The sequence below is a fragment of the Esox lucius genome, chromosome 13, assembly GCF_011004845.1.
Source record: "Esox lucius isolate fEsoLuc1 chromosome 13, fEsoLuc1.pri, whole genome shotgun sequence".
NCBI lineage: Eukaryota > Metazoa > Chordata > Actinopteri > Esociformes > Esocidae > Esox > Esox lucius.
In genome coordinates this window covers 33,760,685-33,773,469 of record NC_047581.1, presented here as the reverse complement: position 1 = coordinate 33,773,469, position 12,785 = coordinate 33,760,685, and the positions used below count along the sequence as shown (strand labels likewise).

At 46.0% G+C, this 12,785-nt stretch overlaps 1 protein-coding gene across 1 annotated transcript; it reads left to right on the top strand.

The window, feature by feature from the left end:
- The first annotated feature begins 9,051 nt into the window (after window positions 1-9,051).
- LOC105009953 lies at window positions 9,052-12,219 on the top strand. The gene is made up of 2 exons (XM_029124712.2): window positions 9,052-9,103; window positions 11,012-12,219. Exon 2 carries the CDS (start codon window positions 11,048-11,050, stop codon window positions 11,924-11,926), a length of 879 nt encoding a protein of 292 aa, XP_028980545.2. The 5' UTR covers window positions 9,052-9,103; window positions 11,012-11,047; the 3' UTR covers window positions 11,927-12,219.
- The last annotated feature ends 566 nt before the right edge of the window (window positions 12,220-12,785 follow it).

The window sequence follows — 12,785 nt, the reverse complement described above, 5'->3', positions numbered from 1 at the left end:
TCAATGTTACAGAAAGGTAAACAGAGGACCCAGGAGAGAGGGTACGTGACTGGTGGAAAGTTCCCGCAGATTCTCCAGCAGATTGAGGGGTGTAAGAACAGACTGGTGTAGCAGATGGCATGACCGGTCAATCCGTTCCTCTTGTTGGGTTAGTCGGTGCTGGAACTCCGCTGGATCCATCATACCTCCCTGTTTCTAAAAAAAGGTGGGACGTAAATCCAGCAGATCCAGCTCTCCGTAAAATCCAGCTCTGTAAAATCCAGCTCCGTAAAATGTAAAGAAATATAGATTGCAATGATGTGCAAATCATTTAAACCCTAGTCAATGGAAAATAAACAATATAGCATTGCATCATCTTCCGCTTATCCGGGGCCGGGTCGCGGGGGCAGCAGTCTAAGCAGGGATGCCCAGACTTCCCTCTCCCCAGACACTTCCTCCAGCTCTTCCGGGGGGACACCGAGGCGTTCCCAGGCCAGCCGGGAGACATAGTCCCTCCAGCGTGTCCTAGGTCTTCCCCGGGGTCTCTTCCCGGTGGGACGGGACTGGAACACCTTCCCAGGAAGGCGTTCCGGAGGCATCCGAAACAGATGCCCAAGCCACCTCAGCTGACCCCTCTCGATGTGGAGGAGCAGCGGCTCTACTCTGAGCTCCTCCCGGGTGACCGAGCTTCTCACCCTATCTCTAAGGGATCGCCCAGCCACCCTGCGGAGAAAGCTCATTTCGGCCGCCTGTATCCGGGATCTTGTCCTTTCGGTCATGACCCAAAGCTCATGACCATAGGTGAGAGTAGGAACGTAGATTGACCGGTAAATCGAGAGCTTCGCCTTGCGGCTCAGCTCTTTCTTCACCACGACAGACCGATACATCGACCGCATTACTGCAGAAGCTTCACCGATCCGTCTGTCAATCTCCCGTTCCATCCTTCCCTCACTCGTGAACAGGACCCCTAGATACCCCTAGAACTCCTCCACTTGAGGCAGGCACTCTCCACCAACCTGAAGTGGGCAAGCCACCCTTTTCCGACTGAGAACCATGGCCTTGGATTTGGAGGTACTGATTTTCATCCCCACCGCTTCACACTCGGCTGCAAACCGTCCAAGTGCATGCTGAAGGTCCTGGCTTGAAGGGGCCAACACGACAACATCATCCGCAAAGAGCAGAGACGAAATCGTGTGGTCCCCAAACCTGACACCCTCCGGCCCCTGGCTGCGCCTAGAAATTCTGTCCATAAAAATTACGAACAGAACCGGTGACAAAGGGCAGCCCTGCCGGAGTCCAACATGCACAGGGAACAAGTCTGACTTACTGCCGGCAATGCGGACCAAGCTCCTGCTTCGGTCGTACAGGGACCTGACAGCCCTTAGCAAAGGACCCAGGACCCCATATTCCCGAAGCACCCTCCACAGGATGCCGCGAGGGACACAGTCGAATGCCTTCTCCAAATCCACAAAACACATGTGGACTGGTTGGGCAAACTCCCATGAACCCTCCATCACCCTGTAGAGGGTATAGAGCTGGTCCAGTGTTCCACGGCCTGGACGAAAACCACACTGTTCCTCCTGAATCCGAGGTTCTACTATCGGCCATATTCTCCTCTCCAGAACCCTGGCATAGACTTTCCCAGGGAGGCTGAGAAGTGTGATCCCCCTATAGTTGGAACACACCCTCCGGTCCCCCTTCTTAAAAAGAGGGACCACCACCCCGGTCTGCCATCCCAGAGGCACTGTCCCCGACTGCCACGCGATGTTGCACAGGCGTGTCAGCCAAGACAGCCCCACAACATCCAGAGACTTGAGGTACTCAGGGCGGATCTCATCCACCCCCGGTGCCTTGCCACCGAGGAGTTTCTTAACCACCTCGGTGACTTCAGCCCGGGTGATGGACGAGTCCACCTCTGAGCCCTCATCCTCTGCTTCCTCAATGGAAGACGTGACGGCGGGATTGAGGAGATCCTCGAAGTACTCCTTCCACCGCCCGACGACATCCCCAGTTGAGGTCAACAGCTGCCCACCTCTACTGTAAACAGCGTTGGTAGGGCACTGTTTCCCTCTCCTGAGGCGCCGGATGGTTTGCCAGAATCTCTTCGAGGCCAGCCGATAGTCCTTCTCCATGGCCTCACCGAACTCCTCCCAGGCCCGAGTTTTTGCCTCCACAACCACCCGGGCTGCAGTCCGCTTGGCCTGTCGGTACCCGTCAGCTGCCTCTGGAGTCCCACAAGCCAACCAGGCCTGATAGGACTCCTTCTTCAGCTTGACAGCATCCCTTACTTCCGGTGTCCACCACCGGGTTCGGGGATTGCCGCCTCGACAGGCACCGGAGACCTTACGGCCACAGCTCCGAGTGGCCGCTTCAACAATGGCGGTGGAGAACATGGTCCACTCGGACTCAATATCTCCAGCCTCCCTCGGGATCCAGTCAAAGCTCTGCCGGAGGTGGGAGTTAAAGATCTCTCTGACAGGAGACTCGGCCAGACGTTCCCAGCAGACCCTTACAGCACGCTTGGGCCTGCCGAGTCTGTCCAGCTTCCTCCCCCGCCATCGGATCCAACTCACAACCAGGTGGTGATCAGTTGACAGCTCCGCCCCTCTCTTCACCCGAGTGTCCAAGACATACGGCCGCAGGTCAGATGAAACGACAACAAAGTCGATCATCGACCTGCGGCCTAGGGTGTCCTGGTGCCACGTGCACTGATGGACACCCTTATGCTTGAACATGGTGTTCGTTATGGACAAACTGTGACTAGCACAGAAGTCCAATAACTGAACACCGCTCGGGTTCAGATCAGGGGGGCCGTTCCTCCCAATCACGCCCCTCCAGGTGTCACTGTCGTTGCCCACGTGGGCGTTGAAGTCCCCCAGTAGAACGATAGAGTCCCCAGTCGGAGCACTTTCCAGCACCCCTCCCAGAGACTCCAAGAAGGTCGGGTACTCTGCACTGCCGTTCGGCCCGTAGGCACAAACAACAGTGAGAGACCTATCCCCGACCCGTAGGCGCAGGGAAACTCCATAGTGGTGAAGAGTCCATCCTCTCTCAAGGAGTGTGGTTCCAGAGCCCAAGCCGTGCGTAGAGGTGATCCCGACTACCTCTAGTCGGAACCTCTCAACCTCACGCACCATCTCAGGCTCCTTCCCCGCCAGCGAGGTGACATTCCACGTCCCTAGAGCTAGTTTCCGTGTCCGGGGATCGGGTTGTCTAGGCCCCCGCCTTCGACTGCCGCCCGATCCTCTCTGCACCGGCCCCTTATGGTCCCTCCTGTGGGTGGTGAGCCCACGGGAGGGCGGCCCCATGTCGCTCGTTCGGGCTGGGCCCGGCCGGGCCCCATGGGGAAAGGCCCGGCCACCAGGCGCTCGCGAACGAGCCCCAACCCCGGGCCTGGCTCCAGGGTGGGGCCCCGGCTGCGCCATGCCGGGCGACGTCACAGGACACACAATTTTATTCTTCATTAGGGGGTTTTTGAACCGCTCTTAGTCTGACCCGTCGCCTAGGACCTGTTTGCCTTGGGAGACCCTACCAGGGGCATATAGCCCCAGACAACATAGCTCCTAGGGTCACTCGGGTACTCAAACCCCTCCACCACGTTAAGGTGGCAGTTCAAGGAGAGGTAAACAATATAGAAAAAGTTGAAACTGAGACATTGTTTTTTGAAAAATATATGGCCACTTGTAATTTCATGCCAGCAACAGGTTTCAAAAAAGTTGGGACTGAGGCAACAAAAGACTGGAAAAGTTGTGTAATGATAAAAAAAATGAATTAGGTCAATTGGCAACAGGTCCGTGACATGATTGGGCATTGAAAGATCATTCTAGAGAGGATGGGTCTGTCAGAGGTGAGGATGGGAAGGGGTTCACCACTCTGTGAAAGACAGCGATGGCAAATAGTGCAACAATTTAAGAATAACATTTCTCAGTGTAAAATTCCAGAGTTTGTGGATCTCATAACTTACGGTACATAATAACATTAAAAGATTCAGAGATTCCAGAGAAATCTCTGTATGCACGGGACAAGGCTTAAAATCAGTATTGGATGGACGTGATCTACAGGCCCTCAGACAGCACTGCATAAAAAAAAAAGACACAAATCACTAGTGGAAATCAATGCATGGCCTCAGGAACAATTCTGAAAAACATTGTCTATGAACACAGTACGTTGCAACATCCACAAATCCAAGTTAAAACTATACCATGCAAAGAAGGAACCAGAAATAAATAAAGATCCAGAAATGCCTTTGTCTTCTCAGGGCGCAAGCTCATTTAAAATGGACTGAGGCAAAGTGGAAAACTGTTCTGTGGTCTGACAAATCAAAATTAGAAATTATTTTTGGGAATCATGGACACTGCATCCTCCAGACTGAAGAAGAGAGTGAACACAATGTTTTACCAGCGCCCAACTCAAATTCCAGCATCTGTGGTGTTTTGGGGCTGCATTAGTGCACATGGCATGGGTAACTTGCACATCTGTGAAGGCACCATACAGGCTGAATATAAAATATAATACAAGTATAGGATTTAAATGGATTGCATGTCTTTGCATTCTGTTTTTCTTTACATTTTACAAAGAGTCCCAACTTTTTTAGCAATGGGATTGTTAAATTATAAGTGTGCTGAAATGTAATTGATTATAAAATTAAAATGAATTAATTAACGCTCCCAAAGATTTAAATTAAAAAAGTAGGACCCTCCCCCATTTCCATGTCTCATCACGTAAAATTCTGATCACTCACTTACAAAAGACCCAATAGGCACATGTGCAACTTAAACTCATCTTTGACACCTGGCAAATTCCATGCATTACAGTATAAAAACTATTTCTGGTACCTCAGAGCCTCCTAACACCCAAAGCTTTTGCCTTTACAAATTGTTCATGCATCTTGTGGTTTACAAATGAATCACTGATACCAATTATTACTTTGTTTAAGGTCTACAGGGGAGGGTCACTTGTTCTTCTTCAAGTGGTCAGGGAGGGTCAAGTGAAAGTGTATATGGGTGAAGGGAGGGCCATCCATTTTCATTTCAGAGAGATCCAACTTCCTCCAGGTATCCCTCATTTTAAATAACATACACTCCGTCAGGTGGAAAATCTGTTGCTCTGTCCCTGGGCAAAGTAATTAACACGAATTTCTCCGCTGGCATTACATGTCACAATGATGTCCAAGGAACTTGTATGCAAACCTGTCAGCCAAGAGATTTCATGAGAAATCTTATATTAAAAATCAAAGAGAGCCAATGATTGAAATGTTTCAAGACAAAGAGGCCTGCAGCACATTATGACCATTAATCAGTGATTACGTGCAATTCTAGAGAATATAAGAAGATACTTTCCCACAACGTACCTTGGTGCAGAGATGTAATTACACTGCCGTTCAAAAGTTTGGGGTCTCTTAGAAATGCCCTTTTTTTTTTAAAGAAAAGAAATGGCATGTTGTGTTTGTTAATCCAAGTTAATCATTTAAAAAGGCTTATTGATCATTAACAAAAACCTTTTGCGATTATGTCAGCACCGTTGTGTATAGTACCCCCTTCATAGAACAGTGCAAACTGGCTCCTAACTAGATCGAAAGAGGGGTGGTAATTGTAATCTGTTACTTTACCAACAAAAATATTGTAAACGGATTACAGATACTTTTGAAAAAACTTTTGGATTACTTCAATTGAAAAATAATGGTTTTTCTATGTGGGTGTTCATGATTGCAAACGTGCATTCGCATGCGGGGTGTTTCTGCAACATTTTGACAATGTTGGTTGAAAAGCTACGGATATCTTGGTTTTTATATACAACAAAGTCAACACCATTTTCAAGTAATTTTTATTTATTTTTCAACAATGTTTTGAAGCAATTAAAAACATCAATAAAACACAAATAACAGAACAGTCTTAAGCATCATTAGATTTTGGGTTATGTTCGAGCTTTATTGGATTAATTGGAATGACTGAATATCGGACTGGCTTTTAGCCTGTAATGTAGAGATGTAGCCCAATCATTTTGAAGTAAAAAGCAATAGTTTTGAAACCCATTTCCAAAGGGACTGTAGCCTACACAACCCTTAAGGTAAAATGCGAAGTCCGTTGTATGTCAACTCTAACATTGATTAATCCCGCAAAAGGTGTTCATTTGGTTATAGGCTATTCCTATTTGTTTTCCAATGCCTTAGATTACATTACATTACTGCGTTTGAGTAATCAAGAAGTTAGGTTTACTGATTACAAATGTGGACAGGTAACGTCTAACTGAAACGGATTACATTCAAAAAGTAAACTACCCAACCCTGTTCATTGTGCCATATTGTCCACATTGCAAATCGTTACCATTTCTGGCAAGTAGTTTCCCTTGACAAAGATTGGGCATTCACTTGAATGGAGTTCAATCTATGTCACGTGTAAGTGATTGAAACTTGCTCTTATTTGGACAATAGGAAAATAGCCTGATTTTGTCAATGTGTGTGTGTTTGTGGTCAACAGACACATTTCCATTCCCTGCCAGCATACTCGCTGCTGGGCTTCAGAGGTTGTCCTGGAGTGAACAAGCGTGAACAAGCCTTTGTTTCAGCTATTAAAAATATCTGATAAGACATTAGGTTATATAATATGCGGTAGGGATGAAAATGAAGTTTACACATCAGGTCCAGAATTCGAAACTGCCAAATTCATCATAAATGCAATGTTGACTCTGCAATGAACAGTGACATTTCCCACCGACGGCCCATGTGTAAGCCCTTTTCAACCTGGATTTTCAGGTTTGTGTTAGATCTCTCTTCGTAAAATGACCAAGCAGGTAAGTTTTCAGAATAAACCCCCCCTCACCACACACACACCCCCCCACACACCCCCCCCACACACCCACCCCCACACACACACACACACACACACACACACACACACACACACACACACACACACACACACACACACATACACATACACATACACATACACACACACACACAGTGAGTAGAAGTAAAGGGGGATAGGGGCAACATGTCCCCCCCAAATGTTAAAAGCAGGTAAATTGATACCACCCAATAAAAACATCATTGATAAAAATCCCCCCCCCTTCAATAATGAACACCATGTTCAGGCATAAGGGTGTCCATCAGTGCACGTGGCACCAGGACATAAGGGATGCCGTCAAGCTGAAGGAGTCCTATCAGGCCTGGTTGGCTTGTGGGACTCCTGACGCAGCTGACGGGTACCGACAGGCCAAGCGGACTGCAGCCCGGGTGGTTGTGGAGGCAAAAACTCGGGCCTGGGAGGAGTTCGGTGAGGCCATGGAGAAGGACTATCGGCTGGCCTCGAAGAGATTCTGGCAAACCATCCGGCGCCTCAGGAGAGGGAAACAGTGCCCTACCAACGCTGTATACAGTAGAGGTGGGCAGCTGTTGACTTCAACTGGGGATGTCGTCGGGCGGTGGACGGAGTACTTCGAGGATCTCCTCAATCCCGCCGTCACGTCTTCCATTGAGGAAGCAGAGGATGAGGGCTCAGAGGTGGACTTGTCCATCACCCGGGCTGAAGTCATAGAGGTGGTCAAGAAACTCCTCTGTGGCAAGGCACCGAGGGTGAATGAGATCCGCCCTGAGTACCTCAAGTCTCTGAATGTTGTGGGGCTGTCTTGGTTGACACGCCTGTGCAACATCGCGTGGCGGTCGGGGACAGTGCCTCTGGGATGGCAGACCGGGGTGGTGGTCCCTCTTTTTAAGAAGGGGGACCGGAGGGTGTGTTCCAACTATAGGGGGATCACACTTCTCAGCCTCCCTGGGAAAGTCTATGCCAGGGTTCTGGAGAGGAGAATATGGCCGATAGTAGAACCTCGGATTCAGGAGGAACAGTGTGGTTTTCGTCCAGGCCGTGGAACACTGGACCAGCTCTATACCCTCTACGGGGTGATGGAGGGTTCATGGGAGTTTGCCCAACCAATCCACATGTGTTTTTTTTTTTTTTCTTCAAGCCAGGACCTTCAGCATGCACTGGGACGGTTTGCAGCCGAGTGTGAAGCGGTGGGGTTGAAAATCAGTACCTCCAAATCCGAGGCAATGGTCCTCAGTCGGAAAAGGGTGGCTTGCCCACTTCAGGTTGGTGGAGAGTGCCTGCCTCAAGTGGAGGAGTTTAAGTATCTAGGGGTCTTGTTCACCAGTGAGGGAAGGATGGAACGGGAGATTGACAGACGGATCGGTGCAGCTTCTGCTGTAATGCGGTCAATGTATCAGTCTGTCGTGGTGAAGAAAGAGCTGAGCCGCAAGGCGAAGCTCTCGATTTACCGGTCAATCTACGTTCCTACTCTCACCTATGGTCATGAGCTTTGGGGCATGACCGAAAGGACAGGATCCCGGATAAAGGCAGCCGAAATGAGCTTTCTCCGCAGGGTGGCTGGGCGATCCCTTAGAGATAGTGTGAGAAGCTCGGTCACCCGGGAGGAGCTCAGAGTAGAGCCGCTGCTCCTCCACATCAAGAGGGGTCAGCTGAGGTGGCTTGGGCATCTGTTTCGGATGCCTCCGGAACGCCTTCCTGGGAAGTTGTTCCGGTCCCGTCCCACCGGGAAAAGACCCCGGGGAAGACCTAGGACACGCTGGAGGGACTATGTCTCCCGGCTGGCCAGGTAATGCCTCTGTGTCCCCCCGGAAGAGCTAGAGGAAGTGTCTGGGGAGAGGGAAGTCTGGGCATCTCTGCTTAGACTGCTGCCCCCGCGACCCGGCCCCGGATAAGTGGAAGATGATGGATGGATAGATGTTTGAATCAAAGTATACAATACCTAAAACACTACGTATGAAACTAGTGTAAGAAGGGAATATGTATATTTGTCAGTTTCAATACCATAAACCTGAAATAAAACACTGTTCCAACGTTAGTCATGGTGGGTATTTTTTCACTGCCCCAGTTAATTGATAAGAAATTAATGAACGGTAAGAAAATGTATTTCCTGAGAAAGATGATTACTAACTCTTGGGACAATGCCAAAACCACCCGCCACTCCCATGAGAAGAGGACCACATCTCTATATCATTTATGATAGGTTCATGAATATTCATTACGCAGCAATATAAATGCTTCAGAGAGATAGATCAGGGATATTCTGCAGAGAACGCCGAGACAGAAGCTCAACAGCCAACTTGGTAAGACAGACTTTATGATCAGATATTATGATGCTTAAAATTATAGATTTGTTTAAGGAATCCACTCAAAATAGCTAATTCTTACTTACAGATGAATAAATATGCACACACTCTAAACTATATTTCAGTTAGTATTACTTTACACTTCACTGTTTGAATAAGAAGGCAACATAGGTAAAAAACATGCTCAATCAATTCTGACTGTCTGGAATGTTGCTACACACAATAATACCAAAGGCAATATCAGTCGGTGACTTGGTTTGCTTGTTTGAGGGATTTTACGACAAACTGCACAATCAATGTAGAATCTATCATAGGCTTAATACCTGGGGGGAAATGTTAATAGAAGGAAAATGTGGCCTCTATAAATGCAATAATAAAATGTTTGTTAATATGCTGTAAGTCAAACTGTTTGTTTCTGTCTAACTTCTTGTTTCTGAGTATCGTGACAGACCTAAATACATAAAATATGGATAGTAAATATCAGCTGACCAGCTACCACTTGTCTTTATCTGTAAGATTACAAGTAGGTAAATAGCTCTTGCATCTAGCAAGCTCGTCTAACATAACACAGCATCACATAAACACATCACCTTGGCTCTAGGCTCTTACCCAGCCAGTTGGGCTGTACCTCCCTAGTAATCATTTTGAGTATTTTGAAGCCAATGAATGTCAGCTTGCTCTAACTTTACCAATAATGATTGATAAACAAAGGCATCAGTAGAGACTTCTTTGCACAAAAAAAAGGTTTCCAGAGTCATTAGGCATAATTAGTACTACTGTATTATATAGTAGCCTACAGAACATATTATATTCTGTACTAAAGGAACAATAAGATATATAGATCTGAACTGCTGGAGGAAGATAAACTCTGTGGATTTATCTTATATGAATCATTTAGTGGATTGAACCCGAGTCAGAGGTTTGTCCGAGGGATGTGAGGGACAGGATGTATGATCCCAACAAGTGTGATACTTTGTACAGTGTCAACCAGAAAAGCCTTGGTAAATATGAGAAATAAAGGATATGAAGTATGTCATTGTTGTTTGTCAGTTAGATCATACACTAAAAAATTATTCTACCAATCTAGCTGGATGTAAAAGTCATAGCATCTAGCCGGTCTCTTTACAATCCACTCCCTCTCCTCCATGTTATGTGTCCATGTAAGAGTGGCAAGAAATGCAATGTAGACTAGAGTGTTTCCTAAAATACATATCAACATTCCAATCCAAGTGCCAATGCCATTCAGCAGACTCCAGGCAATTATATTTGTTTGATCAATTTCAGACACATTAACTTGAAAAGAAAATAAAGCCAACTGCAGTATTAATCAAATGTATTTAATCAAAGCAAGCTAGTATTACTTTTTGTATCAAGTATTTTTCATTTCTCTTCATCAATGGAGACAACAATTTTGGAGGTGATGGAATGTCTGTGGCAGACTGTTTTACAGTATAGTGTGGGCATGTCTGACTGTATTACTGTTAGACTGTTAGTTACATTTGCATTTTTTGGTTTAAATATTAAACACACACTTTAAACACACACAGTAAATATCAGCTGACCAGCTACCACTTGTATTTATCTGTAAGATTACAAGTAGGTAAATAGCTCTTGCATCTAGCAAGCTCGTCTAACATAACATAGCATCACATAAACACATCACCTTGGCTCTAGGCTCTTACCCAGCCAGTTGGGCTGTACCTCCCTAGTAATCATTTTCTTCCATTTACAATGAGTATTTTGAAGCCAGTGAATGTCAGCTTGCTCTAACTTTACCAATTATGATTGATAAAAAAAGGCATCAGTAGAGACTTCTTTGCACATAAAAAAAAGGTTTCCAGACTGTTAGCTACATTAGCATTTTTTGGTTTAAATATTAAACACACACTTTCATGTTTTGTACAGATACCTTCAACATCTTGTCCAGACAACAAACTCAGGATGACGTACATCACAGAACTTGCTGTTTCAATCAATGTCGATCAGGAGCAAGCCCTACGCAATCAAGGTTTCAAGTCAGATTATGTTGATCTGAACCAAGGTGCAGGAGGAAACAAGGTTTACCTCTGGTACAAGAAAGGCACATGTGATCCCATCACCAGATTGCAGGTTGCATTCATGGATGACATGAACAAGGGTTTGAGAAATGCAGGTTATATTCAGGTAGATGGAAACCTCAACGCAGGGAATTGTGGAGTTGGCATCTTTCTGTGGTACTACAAAGGTACAACTGAGTATGACAACCCTATATTGGAACTCAAGGTCACCACAGATGTGGAAGATGAAGCCCCATTTTTCAAAAATGGCTGGGAACGACTGGCGTCTGATCTGAATCGCAACTGTTGTGGGAACCAAATCCATCTCTGGGCGCTGAAAGAGAAGAAAATGTACATCTCTGACATCACTGTCACCACTAGTTTTGGAACGGATGGGGTTCTTTTTAACGATGGCTACACCCGTGTGGATGAAGATGTGAATCGAAAGGGAGAAAAAAATAAAGATAACTCCGGCTTCATCTGGTATCGTTGTTCCGAATCGGCCGAAGAAGGTTTTAGTGACCTGGATGTCTCTACTAACAACAAAGAGGAGGAAAACCTTCAGCAAAGGGGCTATACCAGTCTTAGTGCTAACCTCAATGAAGGAGCAGGAGGCAACCAGATCTACCTCTGGTACAAGAAGGGTTCAGATCATCCCATCTCAACCCTCACTATGATCACGGTTGGAGCAAAGGGTCCTTATGAGAAGGCCGGCATCAGTGTCATTGGAAAAAGTCTGAATACAGGCAACAATGGCACTCCGTTGTACCTGGCATTCCCATGAAAGCATGAGCGGGAGGGGTTTCATTTGATGTATGACAGATGATTAGTATTCCTGTCAAAATAGCTTTGGATTACATAATTAGCCTAGCATTACAGAGCTTAGCATTACATAGCCAAGACATCACAACACCAATACCATGTAACTTCAAAGGCAGTTAAACTCACTTGATGCAGTAATGATTTTAGTCACTAAACATAACCTACAATTGTATCTGAATCAAATTGTAATTGAAATATCTATGTTGTTAATGCTTCTGCTTTTTGTGATATGGGACAACGTGCATTGCCAGCAAATAAACCCTCATCCATATCAGTAATCAGCTTGCTCTTTTCTGACCAGGTCTAATACCAATATTAAGTGAACAGATGGAGACCTCAAGATCATTTTTGAATATTATGCCATTGACATTAGATGTTTATTACTTAACTCTCCCATTTTAATCAGGGACAAACATTCTCAATATATTTATGTTCCAAGTCAAAATAAGAATTATTTTAGGACCAATCAAATGAATAATGTCGGTGTAACTGACACCCAGTTCAGATTGATCCCTGGGAAACAGATAGAATCCACTTCATTTATAGAAGGGATAATCACAGTATACATTCACAGCATTAGGTTCTGGTAGCCCAACACATTAAACAGTAACCCCTTTTTGGATGACTCCAGTGCCACTGGGATTAGGGCGAGCAAGAGAAAAGGCACAGGTAAAAAAAAAAAAAATATTAATAACTGTCACACCGCATAAACCCCAGGCATTTGGCCCTGAACGCAGCACACCACAGGCAAGTAATAGTTTACACAACAAAATGCCCAGTAAACACACTGCATGTTACATCAGCCAAAGCACATGGAAGCT

What these genes read in the sequence shown, in the direction of transcription:
- LOC105009953 (XM_029124712.2), top strand. Translation starts at nt 11,048, where the DNA reads ATGACGTACATCACAGAACTTGCTGTTTCAATCAATGTCGATCAGGAG.